General features: G+C 38.0%; 1 protein-coding gene across 2 annotated transcripts in view; it reads left to right on the top strand.

Annotated features, from left to right (window-relative positions):
- Window positions 1-21969, top strand: part of IFT57 (intraflagellar transport 57) — a 93420-nt gene that overhangs the window by 20202 nt on the left and 51249 nt on the right. For both annotated transcript variants that reach the window (XM_049857803.1, XM_049857804.1), the window contains exon 5: window positions 7167-7235. In XM_049857803.1, the coding sequence (XP_049713760.1) occupies window positions 7167-7235 (69 nt within the window). The remainder of the gene's footprint in view (window positions 1-7166; window positions 7236-21969) is intronic.

Raw genomic sequence — 21969 nt, 5'->3', positions numbered from 1 at the left:
TCTAGTTCTAGCTTTTTTAAGGAAGCGCCCAATCCATTTCCAAAGTGGTTGTACCATTTTACATCTCACCAGCAGTATATGAATGTTCCAGTCTCTCCATAACCTCCCCAACATTTATTATTTTGTGTTTTTTGGATTAATGCCAGCCTTGTTGGGGTGCAATGGAATCTCATTGTACTTTTGGTTTGCATTTCTCTAACGGCACTGGGTTTTGGGTAATGGCTAATGATCGTGAGCATTTCCTCATGTTATCTGTTAACAGCCCAAATGTCTTCATTAGTGAACTGTCTATTCATATCCTTAGCCCATTTTTTAATTGGGTTATTTGTCGTTTTTGTTCTTGAGTTTTTGCAGCAACGTGTAGATTTTAGAGATCAGATGCTGATCGGAAATGTCACAGCTAAATACTTTTTCTAAATTTGTAGGTAATCTTTTTACTTCTTTGGTGAAGTCTTTGGATGAGCATAGGTGTTTGACTTTTAGGAGCTCCCAGTTACCTAATTTCTCTTCTGGTGTTTCTACATTGTTAGTAACGTCTTCTGCATTGTAGAAATGTTTTGTATACTTTTATGCCATGTATTAGGGCTCCTAGCATTGTCCCTATTTTTCCTTCCATGATCTGTATCTTTTTAGATTTTGTATTTACGTCTCTGATCTATTTTGAGTTCGTTTTTGTACATGATATGAGGTATGGTTATTGTTTCATTTTTTTGCAGATGGATATCCAGTTATGCCAGCACCATTTGTAAAAGAGACTGTCTTTTCCCCATTTAACAGACTTTGAGCCCTTGTCAAGTATCAGCTGCTCATATGTGGATGAATTTATGTCTGGATTTCAATTCTGTTCCATTGGTCTATGTATCTCTTGTTGTACCAGTACCAGGCTGTTTTGACTGCTGTCGCGGTATAATATATTCTAAAATCAGGTAAAATGAAGCCTCCCACTTTGTTCTTCTTTTTCAGTAATGCTTTACTTATCTGGGGCCTCTTTCCCTTCCATATGAAGCTGGTGATTTGCTTCTGCATCTCATTAAAAAATGTCTTGGGTATTTGGATCGGGATTGCATTGTATCTATAGATCGCTTTGGGTAGAACAGACATTTTGACAATGTTGAGTCTCCTTATCCATGAGTAAGGTATGTTTTTCCACTTATGTAGGTGTCTTTTGGTTTCTTTCAGTAATGTCTTGTAGTTTTCTTTGTATAGGCCTTTACATCTCTGGTAAGATTTATTCCTAAGTACTTTATCTTCTTAGGGGCTATTGTGAATGGTATTATTTGGTGATTTCCTCTTCAATGTTCTCTTTGTTAGTGTAGAGGAATCCAACTAATTTATGTGTGTTTATCTTGTATCCTGATACTCTGCTAAACTCTTCTATTAGTTTCAGTAGTTTTCTTGAGGTTTTTATGTGTATAAGATCATGTCATCTGCAAACAGAGATACCTTTACTTCTTCTTTGCCTGTTTGGATGCCCTTTATTTATCTAGCCTAATAGCCCTGGCTAGGAGCTCCAGCACAGGGTTGAATAAGAGTGGTGGTAAAGGGCATCCTTGTTTGGTTCCCATCCTCAAGGGAAATGCTTTCAGACTCTCTCCATTTAGGATGATGTTGGCTGTTGGCTTTGTATAAATGCCCTTTATTATGTTGAGGAATTTTCCTTCTGTTCCTATTTTACTGATGGTTTTTATCATGAATGGGTGTTGGACTTTGTCAAATGCCTTTTCTGCATCAATTGATAAGATCTTGTGGTTTTTGTCTTTTCTTTATTTGTGTGATGGATTACACTGATATTTTTTCTAATGTTGAACCATGCCTGCATACCTGGTATTAATCCCACTTGGTCATGATGAATTATTTTTTTGATACGTTGTTGAATTCTGTTGGCTAGAATTTTGTTGAGGATTTTTGCACCTAAGTTCGTGAGGAATACTGGTCTGTAATTTTCTTTTTTTGTGGTGTCTTTACCTGGTTTTGATATCAGGGTTATGCTGGCTTCATAGAATGAGTTTGGGAGCATTCCATCCTTTTCTATGCTCTGAAAAATACCTTTAGTAGTAGTGGTATTAACTCTTCTCTGAAAGTTTGGTAGAATTCTCCAGTGAAGCCATCAGGGCCACAGCCTTTTTTTGTGTTTCAAGAAATTTGCCCATTTCCTCTACTTTTTCAAATTTGTTAGAGTACAATTTTTCATAGCGTTGTTATGACTCTTTTAATTTCAGTTGGGTTTGTTGTGGTATCGCCCATCTCATTTCTTATTCAGGTTATCTGCTCATCTCCTGTTTTTCTGTTGTCAGTCTGGCCGATGGTTTATCTTTTGTTAATCTTTTCAAGGAACCAGCTTTTGGTCTTGTTAACTCTTTCAGTTGTTTTTCTGTTCTCTATTTCATTTAATTCTGCTCTAATTTTTATTATTTGCTTTCTTCTGGTGCCTGAGGGTTGCTTTCGTTGCTCTCTTTCTATTTGCTCAAGTTGTAATGATAATTCTTTGATTTTGGCCCTTTCTTCTTTTTGGATGTGTGCATTTATTGGTATAAATTGATCTCTGAGCACTATTTTAGCTGTGTCCCAAAGGTTCTGATAAGAAGTGTTTTCATTCTCATTGCATCCTATGAATCTCCTTATTCCATTGTTAATTTCTTCTATAATCAAATTGTTTTTGAGCAAAATGTCCAGTTTCCATGTGTTTGATTTCTTTTCCCTGTTTTTTTTTCTGTTATTATCTTCTTTGTTTTATGGCTTCATAGTCAAAGAAGATACTTTGTAATATTTTGATGTTTTGGATTCTTTTAAGACTTGCTTTATAGCCTAATATGTGGTGTAGTCTAGAGAATGTTCCATGTGTGTTGGAAAGAAAGTGTACTTGGATGCTGTTGGATGCAGAATTCTGTATACGTCTATGAGGATTGTGGCTTCTAGCTCTTCTGCATCTTTATTGAGCTTTTTTCTGGATCTTCTGTCCTTCACCAAAAGTGGTGTGTTGAAGTCTCCTACTATTCTTGTGGATCTGTCTAACTTGCTTTTCAGTGCTCTTAGAGTTTGTTTTATGTATCTTGAAGCCCAGTTGTTGGGTGCATAAATATTTAATACAGTAATATCCTCCTGGTATATTGTCCCTTTAATCATTATATAGTGTCCTTCCTTATCCTTTGTGGTAGATTTAACTTTGAAGTCTGTTTTGTCTGAAATTAATATTGCCACTCCTGTTCTTTTTTGATTGTTGTTTGCTTGATATATATTTTTTTCCATCCTTTGAGTTTTAGTTTATTTGTGTCTTTAAGTCTAAGGTGTATCTCTTGTAGGCAGCATATAGATGGATCGTGTTTTACTATCCATTCTGCAACTCTGGGTCTCTTTATTGGTGCATTTAGTTGTTTTCTATTCAGCATGATTATAGATAGGTATGAATTTAGTGCTGTCATTTTGATGTCTTTTTTTGTGTTCACAGTTGTTTTTTCAATTTTTTGTGCTGAGTAGTTTTTCTTTGTAAATTGTGTATTTATCTTTTTCGTTTTTGTTTTTGCTGAGTCTTTATGTCGTTCTTGTAATTTATATTGACGTGTAGGATTTTTAGTCTCCTTTATGGTTACCTTAGTATTTACCCCTTTTTTTCTAAGTTCAAGTCTAACTTTTATCTCCCTATATTGCCTTGATTTTCTCTCCACGTGAAAGATCTATGGCAACTTTATTTAGTCTGTCTTTATTGATGCAATGTTGTCATCTTTTACATAAGGACATCGCTGATTCCCTGTTTTGAGCATTTTTTTATCTTGATTCATTTTTGTGATTTCCCTATCAGGGTTGATCTCTTGTTGCTCTGTCCTGTGTTCTAGTGTTGGGTTGATATCTGATATTATTGATTTTCTAACCAGAGAATCCTCTTTAGTATTTCTTGTAGTTTTAGTTTTGTTTTTGCACATTTTCTAAACTTTTGTTTATTTGGCAATGTCCTAATTTCACCTTCATATTTGAGTGACAGTATTGCCGTATATATGATTTTTGGCTGGCAGTCTTTTTCCTTCAGTGCTTTACATATGTCATCCCTTTGCCTTCTTTCCTGCATGGTTTCTGCTGAGCAGTCTGAGCTTTTTCTTATTGACTCTCCTTTGCAGATGACTTTTCATTTATCCCTGGCTGCTCTTAAAATTTTCTCTTTATCTTTGGTTTTGGCAAGTTTGATTATAATGTGTCTTGGTGACACTCTTTTGGCATCTACCTTCTATGGGGTTTGATGAGCATATTGGATAGATGTTGTCTCATCTTTCATGATGTCGGGGAAGTTTACTGTCAACAAATCTTCAACAATTCTCTCTTTATTTTTGTTATCCCTCCCTGTTCTGGTACTCCAATCACTTGTAGGTTATTTCTTTTGATAGAGTCTGACATGATTCTTAGGGTTTCTTTACTTTCTTAAATTCTTTTATCTGATTTTTCTTCAAATATGTTGTTGTAAAGTGTTTTATCTCCAGTTCCTCAATTCTGCTCTGCTGACTTTCTACTGAGTTGTCTAATTCTGCAATTTTGTTAATCTTCAGAATTTCCGGGTGCTGTCTCTGTATGGATTCTTGCAGCCTATTAATTTTTTCATTATGTTCTTGAATAATCTTCTTAATTTCCTTGACTGCTTTATGTCTGTGCTCCTTGGCTTCTTCTGCGTTTTGCCTGATCTCCTTCCTGATGTCTTAAAGAGTTCTATATATTAGTGTTTTGTATTCTACATCTGGTAATTCCAGTATACATCTTCATCTGGAAGATTCCTTGATTCTTTGTTTTAGAAGTTTGTTAAAGCAATCGTGGTCTGGTTTATGTGATTTGATATTGACCACTGTCTTCGAGCCATCAATAAGTTATTTATTAATTTATTTCATGTTTGCTCACCATGCCCTAGCTTCTTGTGTCAATATACCCAAATAGGCTACTAGAGTGAGCTAACTTGATTATTGGAGCCTTTGAAGCACTAATGTCCTCTCACCAGATGGCTAGAGCTGTTACCAGATATATAAACCTAGGAACCCATTCACTGTTCTTATATAGATTCAGCTCAGGTGTCCAGGTAGTTGGCCACCTAGTGTGTGGTGCAGGCTTTCACCTAGGATCTTAGAGGAGCAGTGGTGATTGGTGTATGCACAGGTTTCTGGTAGCAGCTGGGATCACACCCTGAGGAAGGCAGGGGCTGACAACCTTTCCCTGGGTGTCTGTGAGGAAGGTGCATCCCTGTTCTCTAGAGTGCTCTGGTGGGTGGGCTGTACAACTGTACCATAGGCACCCAGTGCTTTTAACTGCAAGGACTGTGAGGCATCACTTATCTTTGGACTCCTGTCACAGGTGGCTAGGTGGCTTGGGTGGAGCCACCAATCCTGAGGCCCTGGCTGTGGGTAGCTGAGGACCCTGTTTAATATGCAGAGCTGTATCAAATTTCAAAAACCCACCTCTCCACCACCCAGCTGAGACAGTTACAGTCAGGCCTCACACAGATTCACGCTGCAATATAACAGTGAGATCCTGTCTGCTATAATGGGGCCACTTGGATCCATGCAGGGGTTAAAGACAAAGTCTGTGGACTACTTGTTTCTGGACAGGAGCCACTTCTACTCTGAATTTCCAAATCAGGGGAGTCAGCAGTGTATTTTTCCCCCGTTTATTAATTTGTTCCTTCTCCAAGGCCAGGAGAATGGCTCATGGAGTGGAGCAGAACCTATCTCAGGCCCAGGGAAATCAACTGTTAATGAAGCCAGCTGGGGCAAGGGTAAGAGGGATCAGATAGATGGGACAGAGTTATTTCAAAAGGAGGAGCAATTATATCCATGCAGGAAATTAGACAAAATCACTTCTTTTGTGCCGAGAGCAGTGTTGTATCTCAGATTCCGGAAGTGTGCATAGATTCTGTGCCCTGGCTCAGTTCTACTGCGGTCATGCCAGGGGATCAGAGCTGTGCCACCTCGCTTACCTTCTTTTACTGAAGTAGGCACGTCCTGAATGCCAGCGCCAGCCCCGCTACAATTGTGCCAGGGAATCGTGGGTGTGCCACTTCACTTGCCTTCTCTCGCTGAAGAAGCCACATCCCCAAACACTACTGCCAGCCCTGCCGCGGTTGTGCCAAGGGATCAGGGGTGCGCCACTTTGCCTTCTTTCGCTGAAGCAGCCGCGTCCTGAACACTACCACCAGCCCTGCCATGGTTGCGCCAGGGATTTGGGCCCGAGGCACTCTTGCCAACTCAGCAACTCCTTGCTGCTTCTGCACTGCCTCTCCCTCCTCCTGTTACTCAGTCCGATTCCTTAACTTTGCCTTTGATGATCAGGGTTCCTAGTTTGTCATATATATAATCGATTCACTTGTTTTTTTGGGGTCTTTTTTGTAAGAGGGACCATCGGAAGTGTCTGACTACTCTGCCATCTTGGCCCTGCCTCCCCTAGGCTATAATCTTTATGGGAGCAGATTTACAGGTCTTTATTCAGCCGAGCGGCTGGGTAGGTTTGAACTGCCAACCTTTTGGTGAGCAGCCGAGCACTTAGCCATTGGGCCACCAAACCCAAAACCAAACCCACTCATGGTGACCCTATAGGACAGGGTAGAACTGCCCAGTAGAGTTTCCAAGGAGCACCTGGTGGATTCGAACTGCCGACCTCTCGGGTAGCAGCCATAGCACTTAACCACTGCACCACCAGGGTTTCTGACCCCAGGGCTCCTTCTATAAGAGGTAAGAGATGTCACAAATATGCATCAGTATGATCGGTCTCTGGAGAAGGTGAGACTATTCTGTCAATCTCACTTTTATCTATTTCAGTCATCTTTCTCAAAATTACCTTTAACTCCTTCCACTATTTCAGATATGCTACTTAGAGCCATTTCCTGGTTCTGTTCTTATGTTTATTTATCTCTAGTATTATGACAGTGACTCTTTTCTTTCCCCTTAAAAAAAACCCCTCATTTATTCAGTGACTACAAAAACAGATTCTATATTAATGGCACCATCAAAACTTCAAAAGACAGATAAGCTGCTAATATTAATACTCCCTAGTTATGTATGCTTTCACTGGACTTTTAAGTACTCTTTCCTGCATTAGCCTTTATATCAAGCTTAGTAGACTAGCTATGTGAAAGCTGGGAATATACTTCTTATAATTTTTTATAATTATTAACTTTAAAAATGTTTTTATTTTTTTTGAAGGAAGAAGAGACAGACAATGAAGAAAACTTTATTGATCTCAATGTTTTAAAGGCCCAGACTTATCGCTTGGTAAGTTACATTCGATATATACAGGACCAAATAGCCGTCAGCACACATTCTGCTAGAAATTAAAATGAGTAGAAAATATTGCTGACCATTGTTTTGTGTGTCATTTGAAAAGTAGTTGTCAAAATTATTTTCCCATGTATAAAATGCTATAATGATATGAAATATAAAGATCCACAGGAATGAGTGTCTCTTCTCCAGACTGTGGAAAACCAACACAGTGCTTTTGTGCAAACTGAAAATAATTTATTTGCCTGTTGGCATTTCTTATTATCCTATTTCAAGTTATTTTCTATTATGATAGACCAGCATTAAAAGATTTTGATTATCGGAAAATACTTAAATCATTTGTAATTCTTTGAAATAAAATAGGTTATATTAAGACTGATACATGGATAAGTAGTCACACATTGCTTTAAGTCGGTTTTTTGCTCAGTTTTTAAAGCCAGTCTATAAGGCACTACATACTCAATGAGGTATTTCAAAAGTATTGGTGTTAAATGCCATTGAGTTATTTCCAACTCATAGTGACCCTCTGTACAGTGAACGAAACACTGCCCAGTCCTGCGCCATCTCACAGTCATTCCTATGCTTGAGCCTATTGTTACAGCCACTGTGTCAGTCCATCTCGTTGAGGGTCTTGCTCTTTTTTGCTGACCATCTACCAAGCATGATGTCCTTCTCCAGAGACTGGTCCCTCCTGATAACATGTCCGAAGTGCGTGAAACAAAATCTTGCCATCCTTGCTTCTAAGGAGCATTCTGGCAATCCGTGGTATATTCAGTATTCTCTTCTAACACCATAATTCAAATGTATCAATTCTTCTTCAGTTTTCCTTATTCATTGTCCAGCTTTTGCACGCATATGAGGTGATTCAGAATACCATGGCTTGAGTCAGAGTCATCTAAGTCCTCAAAGTGACATTCTTCCTTTTTAATACTTTAAAGAGGTCTTTTACAGCCTAATGCGATATGTCGTTTGATTTCTTGACTGCTGCTTCCATGGGCATTGATTGTGGCTCCAAGTTAAATCCTTGGTATCATACACGAAGAAAGCAAAAGTTCATTAAAAAGTCAGGAAAGAAAAGACCAAAATGGATGTCAGAGGAGACTCTGAAACTTGCCCTTAAATGTAGAATAGCTAAAGCGAATGGAAGAAACAAATGAAGTGAAAAAACTAAACAAAAGATTCCAAAGGGCAGTTCTAGAAGACAAATTAAAGTATTATAATGAAATGTGCAAAGACCTGGAGTTAGGAGACCAAAAGGGAAGAACATGCTCACATTTTCTCAAGCTGAAAGAACTGAAGAAAAAATTCAAGCCTCAAGTTGCAGTGTCAAAGGATTCTGTGGGCAAATGTGAAACAATGCAGGAAGCATCAAAGGAAAACGGAAGGAGTATACAGAGTCACTGTACCAAAAAGAACTGGTCGGCATTCAGCCATTTCAGGAGGTGTCATGTGATCAAGAACCAACGGTACTGAAGGAAGAAGGCCAAGCTGCACTGAAGGCATCGGTGAAAAACAAGGCTCCAGGAATTGATGGAATTTCCAAAGTACGTGTGGGGTTTATGTGTTTTTCTATATGTACGTTAAAATTTAGTATAGTATATTACTGTTGCACACTCAAAAAAGGGTATATTGAATATAATATTCTTACTTGACCTTTAATTTTTCTTGTCTGAATTCTACAAACAAGTTTGGATCTAGTTTTGTTTTTATATCATGACCACTCCATCCCAGGATTATTTATCATTTTACTATTTTAGGATTGTCAGTTATTATTAGTTCTTGTTATTGTTATTATTGTGGTGTGTATGTTTTCTGCCTGAGTTTGTGAATTAACTTTACCACTTAATAGATGTCTGACCTTGGGCAAGCTTTCAAGCTACTTGTGCTTAGCTTCTTCATCTGTAAAATAAGGGTAAAAAATCTCACCTATTTCGTAAGGTTCTGAAGATTAAGAGTAATGCATATAAAGCACTTAGAAATGTGTCTGGCACATAGGAAGTGTTCAGTAGGTGTTGGCAGAAACCAAAACCACATCTCCTCTCTGCCCCCTCCTGTCTAATCTGCTTTATAACCTCCTTGGTAACAGGGATAGCTGTCCTTTTTTTGTATATTCCCTGTAGTGTAGCACAATACTAAATAAATATTTCTTAAATGAATGAATACATTTTGATTGATAAATTGAGAATTCTATCAGAATAATATGCTAACATTTAAATTCAAACAGACTCCATTTGTAACAGTTCCTTAAATTTACAGATCACTTTTTAGCTTTCAAAGTACTTTAAAACATATCCTTTGACTGACCTTGTAAGACATCTGGATAGATGTTATCTCAACTTTACAGACACAAAAACTGAAATTTATAATCTTGGGACACTTTAGTCTTTTACCCAGTCCCAGTGCCGTCAAGTCGATTCCGACTCATCGGCACTGGGACTGGGTAAAAGACTGAAGTGTCCCAAGATTATAAATTTCAGTTTTAGTCTTTTAGAGCTAATAAATCACAGTATCTGCCTTTGAACTCAGTTCTCCAAACTCCCAAGTCTATTGCCTTTTCCCCTCTGTCTCATAACAAGAATTCAGCAAGGTAGGTATGGTTCAGTCTCCCTTGAGCAGGTGCGTTGTGGTGCTGGTGTTTATGAAATATATGTGCTGAAGATGATGATGACGGAGTGATCCTAAAGGAAGAAAAGCAAGAGCTAGAGATGCAGAAACAGTCATTCTCAGAAAGAAAATGGCATTTGTGTTATTTATTTTTATATAGATGGCATAAATAGAGGCCTGTGAAGACCACCAAGGCCACCTGGGATTCCCCATAGACATAATAGTTTCTGAGTATTTGGGAAGGAACAAAGCCATTTAATTCTCCCCTACCACTACTATTTTTTTTTTTTACCACTACTGTCTAAGTTCCTATTTTTCCCTTTTCTGTGCCTTTATAAGTCATCTAAGTATTAGATCCTTCTGACAAAGATTATATAGCATATACCTTTAGATCTAAGACTATGTGTGGTTGCTTTTTTGCAAGAAGAAGCCTGAATAACAGGTGTTTGTGGATGGTCAACCGTCATGTCCTAATGAGGTAGAAAACACTTTCATATTTTAAAAAATCTGGCAAGTTTATGATATTGCCCACTAAAGCCATCTGCCGTAGACACCTGTGTCTGACTTCAGCTTATGATGGCTCAGGCAGCTCTTTCCCCAAGACAGAATTGCTCTCTAGGTTGGTAACATAGATTAAAGATTTTATGTTTCGTGCAGCAGGTGGACTCACAATGCAGAAAAAATTGTAAGGCTGAATGTGATGAATTCTTCCCTAGAACAAGAATGATACATACTACCTAGGAAACTGATATACGGAGTGTGTATATGACTGTACAAGCCCAGAAGTATATGGATTATAGCAGTCCCTCCCTGCCTGTGGACCAGAAAAGGTAGATCCTTCTTTAGTCGTCCTCTCTCCCCTCACCCTGCTTCATTTTACTTCGCAGACCCTGACATTGTATTGGATTGTATTCATTTCTGTCATGACACTAGGATGCAAACTCCTCTACAGCAGAAGCTTCGTTCACTGCTCTTTCCCTTGTGCCTGGTATCTAGAAGGCGCCCAGTGATCTAGGAGTGAATGCATGGATGAATGCTATTTTATATTTGTGTTTTTATGGGCAAGACATAGTTTAGTCTTCATAAAGAAAAAACTTTTCAACCATGATTGTTTGCTCTTTTGTGTACCATGTAGGGTAATGCAGGGAGAAATCTATTATATTCCTTCCTTTCATTAAATGAAGTGAGGACTATACCCTGAAAAACATAACTCAAGAAGATGAGTATAGACATGCATTATCCTGAAGTGTGTGGTAAAATGAAGCAAGAAAGAAGGGGACACTGAGACAGTTTGGGGTACAAAATATTTATTAGAAATAAACACCTGTGAAAAGAAGCGAGAAGAAAGCAGATTGGGGAGAGGGAAAGGTGTCACTTCGATGCAGGCTTGACAAAGCCTTGTCCCCCCGGTGAGGTGCCCTGGAACAAGCATGGCCTGTTTGGCTCAGTCCTTGGATGCAGGTGGCTCTTTGCAGATGAGACTGACCCAGATGAGCTGACAGCAGCAGGCTAATTTACTGGATGTATTCTTGGCAGCTGGGCAGCAAGCCCTTCCTTGAAAGAGGACTTGGGTGGCTCCTATTCCTGACTAAGACCAACATATCTGTAGCCACTGATTTGAAAGTTTTGTAAAGAGATAATGTCAGCCTATTGCCTGAACTTGAAATGTCTGTCTTAGTCATCTAGTGCTACCGTAACAGAAGTACCACAAGTGGATGGCTTTAACAAAGAGAAATTTATTTTCTCACAGTCTAGTAGGTTACAAGTCCAAATTTAGGGCGTCAGCTCCAGGGGAAGGCTTTCTGTGTCAGCCCCAGAGGAAGGTCCTTGTCCTCAATCCTCCCATGGTCGAGGAGCTTCTCAGGCACAGGGACCCAGTGTCCAAAGGACGTACTCTGCTCCTGGTGCCGCTTTCTTGGTGGTAGGAGGCCCCCAACTCTCTGCTTGCTTTCCTTTCCTTTTATCTCTTGAGACATAAGAGGTGGTGCAGGCCCCACCCCAAGGAAGCTCCCTTTGCATTGGATCAGGGAGGTGACCTGAGTAAGGGTGGTGTTAAACAAGCAAACCATAATTCTCTTCAGCATAAAATTACAATCACAAAATGGAGGACAACCACACAGTACTGGTAATCATGGCCTAGGGGAGTTGACGTATTTTGGGGGGACACAGTTAAATCCAGGACAGTGTCTAGGTAGATCATGGCACAGCAGTGATGTTTCCTGAACGTTGAGTGAAGTGTTTTAAGACAAGCGTTCCTCCTACAGTTGATGACTGCTTACACTGCTGGAATTGGTTTGTTTTGGAAGCAGGTGCTTTTCAGAACATTTGCTTACTTTGGGGTTTTATAAATATATTTACAGCCATTCTTATTGTGTGATATTCCTTTCCCTGCTCCCAGTTATCTTACCCTAACCATGGGTTTGATAAACATAATACTTTTCAGGAACAAAACTCCTGTAGCTGGTGAGAGATTACTTCATCTTCCAAAATTTCATCTGTCCAAAACCCACACCAAACCCGCTGCCGTCGAGTCGATTCCAACTCAAAGCGACCCTATAGGACAGACTGGAACTGCCCCGTAGAGTTTCCAAGGAGTGCCTGACGGATTTGAACTGCCAACCTCTTGGTTAGCAGCCATGGCACTTAACCACTACGCCACCAGGGTTTCCATTTCATCTGTAAGTTAATTGAATTTTGGGATAAATTTTCTTAGAAGGAAAAAATTATGGATAATGTTTGGCTTCAAGGCTAGCCCACAAAGTTCTCCCTTATTTATGTTTATCTGATTCCTGAGTATTCTTGAAATCTGAAATTAGCCAAAGCCACCCTGAGACTGGCCATAGGGGAGGACCAAAACCTGTTGTTGTTGAGTCAGTTCTGACTGGTGCTGAATTAAAGGTCTTACTGGGCAGGACCCGTGATGGTTTGGGGTAGGAAAGAACGTTCACACGTTGGAGGGGCAGGGAGAAAGGCTTTGGTGGCAAGGTAGTAGGGCGGTGGCTAGTCATTTCTGTTTCTAGGTTCTCTGTGTCATTTGGAAACTGCATGTTCATGGTGGCCATGCTGTAATTATGAGTGATCTTTGTGGCTCCTCTCTCCATTGTGAAGCTCAACAGAATCTCTGCACTGTGTCTGGCAGCCAACGCAGATGTGTCACTCTCCTCCCCCAATGAAAACAGACGGGAGGGAGCTGTGCACGCTCTGAATTCTATTTTTAAATGCCCATCACTTCATTTCAAAACATTTTTTTCAAACATGCCATAGTTACCATTCTTTCTTGAGATGCTAAATTTGAGGTTTTAGAAACCAAATCCTGAGTTATACAGCATAAAACCAAGTATCTCAAAAGGTTTAAACACAATTGGTTTTTCATTACTTAGCAAAAAAAATCATTGTACCAAGAATGAGAGATGTTTTAGCTTAAAAAGCAAAAGCTGTAAGGAAGTTAAAAACGAGCTTAGAATAAAAATGTCATTCCAGTTTTAGAGTGTCATTGAAGCAAGTCTGCAGTATTGTAATCAAAGACAGGAAGGAGATGTATCTGTTTTGGTTGCTATCTTAAAAACCTTAAATTTTCTTTATGATTTGTGGTTTCCTTCTGGACAAAATGTCTTTTCTGAGTAATATGAAAAAAATAACTTACTACAGCATAGCTTGCCCCATGAGTTACTATTAGTTCTGATACGTGCTTGAGGAAAATGTTTTTTCTTCTTTCCTAAACCATTTGAGTGTTAGGCCTCCTATCTATGTTGTGAGAGAAGCCTATGGTTGGTATTTCACAGGAGAAATGATTAAAAAAACACATTCTTGAGTGTGATGGAATGCATTATGACTGAATAAATGCTTTTATTTCTCTGATGAGTATCTTGTACTACCCCCATCACCTCATCTGGAGGTGAGTAGGATATGTGGGTTAGAGAAAAAAACCTGTACTCCTCACTGCTCAGAGGAGGCCCAAATGGCAGTTCTTGCTGGGTATAAAAGAGAATTTTGCTTGATTTTATTTTTAGTTTAACTTTTGAGTCCACACTTGAAATAAGAGAATTCTTATTTCTGTCTATCTGGTTTATTGTGGGCCTACCAAGAAGTAAGAAGAAAGGACTTTTCGAGGTCCCTTCCAAATCTGAATCCATACCTTCAAGGCAGGTACTAGGCAGAAGGAGCAGCCTCAGGTAAAATTCTGGCTGTGCTTCACTAAAAATAGCAAATTATGGATAATATTTTGAAGAATGGGAATTCCAGAACCCTTAATTGTGCCCGTGAGGAACGTAAACATAGATCAAGAGGCAGTAGTTGGACAGAACAAGGGAATACTGTGTGGTTTAAAGTCAGGAAAGTTGTGTGTCAGGGTTGTATCTTTTCACCATGCTTATTCAGTCTGTATGCTGAGCAGATAATCCAAGAAGCTGGACTATATGAAGAAGAACGCGGTATCGGTATTGGAGAAAGACTCATTAAGAACCTGTGATATGCGGATGATACAACTTTGCTTGCTGAAAGTGAAGAGGACTCGAAACACTGATGAAGATCGAAGACAACAGCCCTTCAGTATGGACGGTACCTGGACATAAAACAAAAATCCTTACAACTGGACCAATAAGCAACATCATGATAAATGTAGAAAATACTGAAGTTGTCAAGGATTTCATTTTACTTGGGTCCACAATCAACACCCATGGAAGCAGCAGTCAAGAAATCAAGCGACACATAGCATTCGGCAAATCTGCTGTGAAAGACCTCCTTAAAGTGTTAAAAAACCAAGATGTCACTTTAAGGACTGAGGTGCTCCTGACCCCAGCTGTGGTGTTTTCAGTTGCCTCATATGCAAAGAAAAAAAAATTTTTTTTTTTTTATATGCATGTGAAACCTGGACAATGAATAAGGAAGAATGAAGAAGAATCGATGCCTTTGAATTATGCTGTTGGTGAAGAATATTGAATATACCATGGACTGCCAGAAGAGCAAACAAATCTGTCTTGGAAGAAGTACAGCCAGAATGCTCCTTAGAAGCAAAGATGGCGAGACTTTGTTTCACATCCTTAGGACCTGTTATTAGGAGAGACCAGTCCCTGGAGAAGGACATCATGCTCGGTAAAGTGGAGGGTCAGCGAAAAAGAGGAAGACCCTCAATGAGGTAGATTGACACAGTGGTTGCAACAGTGGACTCAAGCACAGCAAAGATTGTGAGGATGGCGCAGGACCGGGCAGTGTTCCGTTCTGCTGTACATAGGGTTGCTATGAGTCGGAATCCACTTAATGGCACCTAACAGCAACAACATGCTTCATTACCCACATGGCTGTGGAAAGTTAATTAACCTCTCTGTGACTCTGCTTTCTTCTCTGTAAAATGGAGGAAAAAATAATTCTCTTCAGGGTTGTTTGAGATTAGATAACCTAACTTGTGGACAGCCTGTACCATGGTGCTGACAGAGCATACACTTGATACCATTCTTATTTTGTATAAGTTTTACCTTTCCTAGAGACTGGCATAGTTACCAACATTCTTATATGCCATCAGGGAATAGAAAAAGGCTCCATATCAGTATGTCCCTAGATTGCCATGAATATTTTTGAGTGAGAAGCTTACATAGAATGTAGTTATCAAGAAGCTTGCATTTGGATGGAAATTAGGAAGTCTTGGTGATGTCATAGCTTTATTTTCATAATGCTACATGGATTACTATTGAAGGCCCACTAAACTCAATCTGCTGTTATATAAAGTTTCTTCTACAGAAATGACTCAGGGGAATCTGGTGGAAATCAATACAATGATGTGTTCAGGTGTAATTTGAGAGCTGTAATTTTTTAAGTGAATAAGTTAAATTTCCTGGATCAACAATAATATCAGATATTTAGATGGGTACCTAGAATATATACATTTCTTAGTAGTTCTCTATAAACCTATATTCTTTAAAAAAAAAAAAAAAAAAAAACACCACCACCACTATCTCCCCCCTCTACTCTCCTTCCCTACCCTGGCTGTGTTAGCGCTTTGAATATCTAACTTCTGGGTGTTTGGAAGTCTGGGAGTCACCTTTCACTAATGATCCTCATTTACCCAGAACGTGCAGTGGAGTCACTAAGGCCTGTGAATGCTGCCTTTATCACTCCAGCCGTCTTTCAAGACTAGGCTTTCTTCATTTCCTGTCTGGATTATACAACAGTAGTGTTCTAAATGGTCTTTGGTCCTCATCCTTCAGTCCCACTCCCACATTTTTCCAAAATTGTTTTTTACCCTAATCCTCTGATTTATCAGGTCATCCTGAGTTCACTAGCATTTCATGATTTTTCACTACCTACAGGTCCATTTATATAGATTGTAAAACAATAAAATTTTGGTCTGTCTTTCAAGGCCTTTAGCAATTTGACAACTATCTACATAGCCACTTATTTTCTTCCACAGATGCCTTATGCCAGGTAAACTGGTCCTCTCATAGGCTTGCAATCACATTGTGAGCATATCTGATGCCACCCCTTCCTTCCTCATCACCTAGTCTCTTATCTAAAAATGCCTTATCATCTGGCTTTTACGTGTTCAAGACTCAGATCGAATTCTGCATCCTTTGTGATATCTTCCCTTATCACATCAGCCCCATTTCCTCCTACAGAGTCTCCATTGTATACATCTACATAAAATATAACTTGAGAATTTTTGTCATTTAATTCACTGTTACTGGACTAGAACGGTACCTGGCACATAGTAGGTGCTAAATAAACATTTGTTGGACAAATAAATGAAGTCATTGTACCTTGCTCGTAACTTTTCTTTACCCCTCCCCCGTTTTGGTTAGAGAACAAATTTTATATTCCTCAGCCTTGCTTCCAAGGTTTTTCACACTGTATTCAACTTTTCTCCCCAATGTTCACCTAAGTCCCTAATCTGTCTTTGCATTGTCATCTTCACAAAGTATGTTAATTCATATTTAAGTATTTTGGCTTATGCCGTTTCCCTCACTAAAAGTGCTCCCCATCTCTCTTTTCTGCCTGTTTACATCCCATACATCCATGTCAAGCTAAACTTAACTCTCACCATCTCCATTAAAACACTTTTCTCTCTTATTCAAGCTCCTAAAGTATTTACCACCTGTACCAGCTAGTTTTTGGAAGTTAATCAAACTTAAAATTTTACCTTCTTATTGAAACCAAAATTTTATTTGAAAAATGAAATATGCTCCTTGTTTAAAAAAAAAAAAAAAAAAAGAAAGTATAAAAAACTACAAGGAAGAACAAAATTCCACCAAATCTCAGCACCCATATGGGAGCATTTTATGTCCCTTTGTGCATAGTTGTCCTGTAGTTACGTACGATACTAACATTTGGGGAACCTGGATAAAGGGTATAAGGGAATTCTTTGTACTATATTTGCAATTTTTTGTAAGTCTGAAGAAATGAAGTATAATACTGACATAGACAAAGATTAATGAAATAGGTCAGAGTCCATAAAATAACTCCAAATATATGGTGATACTAGCATATGAAGCAGTGCAAATTAATCTTTACATGAAAGTATCTAGTACCAGGTTTGGCATATAATAATGATAATAGTTAATTGCTGACATATACTGAGGACTTACTGTGTATCAGGCACTGTGTAAGTTTTTTAAATACATCGTCTTATTTAATTCTCACAGCCCTTCCAGTGAGGAAGATGCTGTTATTATCCCCATTTTACAGATGGGTACCGTGAGAGATTTAGAGAGGTTAAGCAACTTGACCAATAGCTAGTAAGTAATGGAGGTGGGATATGAGCAAAGATGGGATTCCAGGCCAGTCCTCTTAACAATGACACTGTACTGTGGTGACTCAAGGTAACTTAATTTATTTTTCCTTGAGGATTGGGACCATTTTAATTGTGAAAGTTAATAGACTTTCAAGTGCCTCATAGATATATGAGCTGAGCTCTTCAAATGTATTTAGGTATTTGTATATCAGTGAGGTTGTCATCTCAGAGAAAAGTAGCCTATTGGAAATTCAAGCCATAAAGAATTTAATTTGCATATTTATTCTACAACCCAAGCAGATTGTGATCCTATAGTAGTTTCTCATTACGTACTTCTCAATTGAGGTGCTTTCTTTTTGTTTTGAGAAAGTGGTGAGCATGATCAGAGATGGTTTTACTTTAGCACTTGTTATATAGTGTACACTAAAGTAACTAAAGTAATAGCAAAGATGAGCATTTGATATGCAAAACAAATAATTTGGGAAGTTAATTCTCTTTCAAAAATAATTTCAGATCTCTTACTGGAAAATTAAATGATTTTTTTTAATTTATGAAAATGTAGTTCATTCAAATCTTCAGTTCACATTATAACTCAGGATAAAATTTGTTTTGATTAAGCTTAAAATTGAACTTAAAAAAAACTTTTATGAACTTCATATGTTTAAAGGAAGAGATGACCATCTGTCTACTTCTTCTGAGAGATAATAACCAGGGTTAGGTTCAGTCATTCAGAGCAAATCTGAAGATCCTTTTTGTATAGTATTAAACATTTTTCTTCATAGTGATACACTGCTAAATTATTTAAAACCTAATTCAGAAAGAAAACAGCGAATCAAACTCATGATTTATGCTTCTTAAGTCATGAAGAAGAATCAACTTGAAGGAACATGAAAGGTCTTATTTTTCTGCTTTAAATTTGATTTGCTTAAAAATCATTGCATTTCAAGGAATCGTTCTTCTTGATTAAAGTTATTATTTATTCTTCTATCTAGCTTTTCATTGATAGTAAAGAAGAGGGTGACTAGATAGACCTTGAAGAAACCTTGTTTAACTCATAGTAATTATAGTGTATGATATTATATATTAAATATATATCATGTATATTTTGGTTTATATATATATTTATAGCTTTTCAGCAGACTGTCCTATCTTGAAAACACATCAAATGAGGAAGAATGCAAAAAAGGCCCCTGAACAGCCAAAATAGGTATAACCACTTCCATCTAATAGAATTTCTTAAAAAAGAAGAAAAACATAATGAGTCAATAAACACAAAATCTATACTAATGAAAAAAAATCTACAAACAAAAGGAACTCAGCACAGGAAAGTAAGAGGAACAAAGAAATCGTCAACACCATAAAAAATACAAGAATATGACAGTAATAAACTCAAACCTATTGATAATCACAATGCATTTAAATGGATTAAAGGTACCTGTAAAGAGACAGATAGTGGCAGAATGAATAATAAAACACGACCCATCAGTACGCCGTCTACAAGAGACACGCCTCAGGTACATGGACATAAGTATATTAAAAAATCAAAGGATGGAGGAAATACATCAATCAAACAGTAACCAAAAAGGAGGAGTGGCAATACTAATTTCAGATAAAATAGACTTTAAGGCAAAATCAACCATAAAAGAAAAGTGAGAATATTATGTAATGATTAAAGGGACAATCCACCAAAAAGACATAACCCTCGTAAATGTCTTTGCACCCAATGACAGGGTTCCAAAATACATAAAACAAACTCTAATAGCACTGAAAGAGAAATAGTTCCACAAGAATAGTAGGACACTTCAACATACCACTCTCGGTAAAGGACAGGACATCTAAAAAGAAACTCAACAAAGATAAGATGACCTAAAAGGCCACAATCAACCAACCTGACCTCATAGACATGTATAGAACACTCCACCCAACGGCAGCAAAGTATACATTCTTTTACAACACATGTGGAACTCCAGAATATACCATATTTTTGGCCTTAAAGCAACACTCAGTAAAATCCAAAAGATCAAAATAATACAAAACACTCTCTCAGATCACACCACCATGAAAGTACAACTTAACACTAAGAGCAAGGAAAAAAAAAAAAAACCATCAAATACATGGACACTGAAAAACACCTTGTTTAAAAACAACTAGGTAATAAAAGAAATCAAAGAAGGAATCAAAAAATTCCCAGAATCAAATGAGATTGAAAACACATCATACCAAAACTTTTGCAACACAGCAAAGGCAGTGCCCAGAGCTCAATTTATGGCAATAAATGCACACATCATAAAAGAACAAGCCAAAATCAAAACCTTAGCCCTACAACTAGAATAAATAAAAAAATAGAGAATACTAAAATAAGCCCACAGGCACCAGAAGAAAGGAAATATAAAGATTAGAGCAGAAATAAATGAAACGAAGAACAGAAAACCAATAGAATCAATAAGACCAAAAGTTGCTTCTATGGAAAGATCAACAAAATCAATAAACCACTGGCCAAACTGACAAAAGAAAAACAGGAGAGGAAGCAAATAATCCAAATAAGAAATGAGATGGGACATATTACAACAGACTCAACTGAAATAAAAATTAATAGAATACTTTCTTTATGAAAATTGTACTTCATTAAACTTGAGAACCAAGAAGAAAAATGGACAAATTTCTAGAAACACACTGCCTCCCTAAATTAACACAAACTGAGATAGAAAAGTTGAACAGATACATAACAAGAGAATAGATTGACGAGGTAATACAAAAAACTCCCAACAAAAAAAACCCTGGCCCGGACAGCTTCACTGGAGAATTCTACCAAACATTCAGAGAAGAGCTCACACCAGCACTACTCAAACTATTTCAGAGCATAGAAAAGGAAAGAATACTCCTATATTAATTTTATAAAGCCAGCATAACTCTGATACCAAAGCCAGGCAAAGACACCACAAAAAAAGAAAAGAAAAGAAAATTACAGACCAATATCTCTCATCAGTGTAGATGCAAAAATTCTCAACAGAATTCTAGCCAATAGAATTCAGCATCATATCAGAAAAAGAATACACCCTGACCAGATGGGATTCAGAACAATATACAGGGATGGACCCACCACATAAACAGAACAAAAGAATCATGTGATCGTCTCAGTTGACAAAGAAAAGGCATTCGATTAAGCCTAACACCCATTGCTAATAAAATCTCTCAGCAAAATAGGAATGGAAGGGAAATTCCTCAGCATAATAAGAGGGATCTATTCAAAGCCAAGAGCCAACATCATACTCAGTGGAGAGAGGCAAAAAACATTCCCCCTGAGAATGGGAACAAGACAAGGATTGTCTTCAGTACAACTCCAATTTAATACTGTGGTGAAAGTCTTAGCTAGAGCAGTAAAGTAAGAAAAAGAATTAAAGGGCATCTAAATTGGAGAGGAAGAAGTAAAACTATCCCTATTCACAGATGATACGGTACTAAACATAGAGAGCTCCAAAGATTCCACAACAAAACTACTGGAACTAATAGATTCATCAAAGTATCAGGATATGAGTTCCGCTTACAAAAATCAGTTGTATTCCTATTCAGCAACAAAGAGCACTTCGAAAAGGAGATCAAGGAAATAATAACCATTTATAACAGTAACAACCCCTAAAAAGATAAAATACATAGGAATAAAACTAACCAGAGACATAAAAGACCTATACAAAGAAAACTACAGAACACTACTACAAGAAACCAAAAGAGACCTACATAAATGAAAACTATGCCATTCTCACGGATATTGTGGTTGTTAGGTTCCATGGAGTCAGTTCCCACTCATATCGATCCTCTATACAACAGAAGAAAATACTGCCTGCTCTTGTGCCATCCTCACAATTGTTGCTGTGCTTGAGCCCATTGTGGCAGCCACTGTGTCAATCCATCTCTTTGAGGGTCTTTCTCTTTATGCTGACCTTCTGCCTTACCAAGCATGATGCCCTTCTCCAGGGACTGGTCCTTCCTGATAACATGTCCAAAGTACGTGTGATGACATCCTGCCATCCTTGCTTCTAAGGAACATTCTGGTTTTACTTCTTCCAAGACTGATTTTTTTGTTCTTCTGGCAGTCCATGGTATATTCCATATTCTTTGCCAACACCGTAATTCAGAGCCATCAATTCTTCTTCAGTGTTCCTTACTCATTGTCCAGCTTTCACATGCATATGCTCACAGATGGGCAGACTGAACATTGTGAAAATGTCAGTTCTACCCAATGCGATCTACAGATACAGTGCAGTCCTGATCCAAATAGCAACAACATTAACGAGATGGAAAAACTAATCACGAACTTCATATAGAAAGGAAAGAGGCCTCAGATAAGCAAAGCACTATTGAAGAACAAGAACAAAGTAGGAGGCCTAACACTACCTGATCTCAGAA

This window comes from Elephas maximus, chromosome 18, assembly GCF_024166365.1.
Source record: "Elephas maximus indicus isolate mEleMax1 chromosome 18, mEleMax1 primary haplotype, whole genome shotgun sequence".
In the NCBI taxonomy this organism is placed as follows: domain Eukaryota; kingdom Metazoa; phylum Chordata; class Mammalia; order Proboscidea; family Elephantidae; genus Elephas; species Elephas maximus.
The sequence above is the reverse complement of the archived record's forward strand: the minus strand, read 5'-3'. Positions and strand labels throughout refer to the sequence as shown.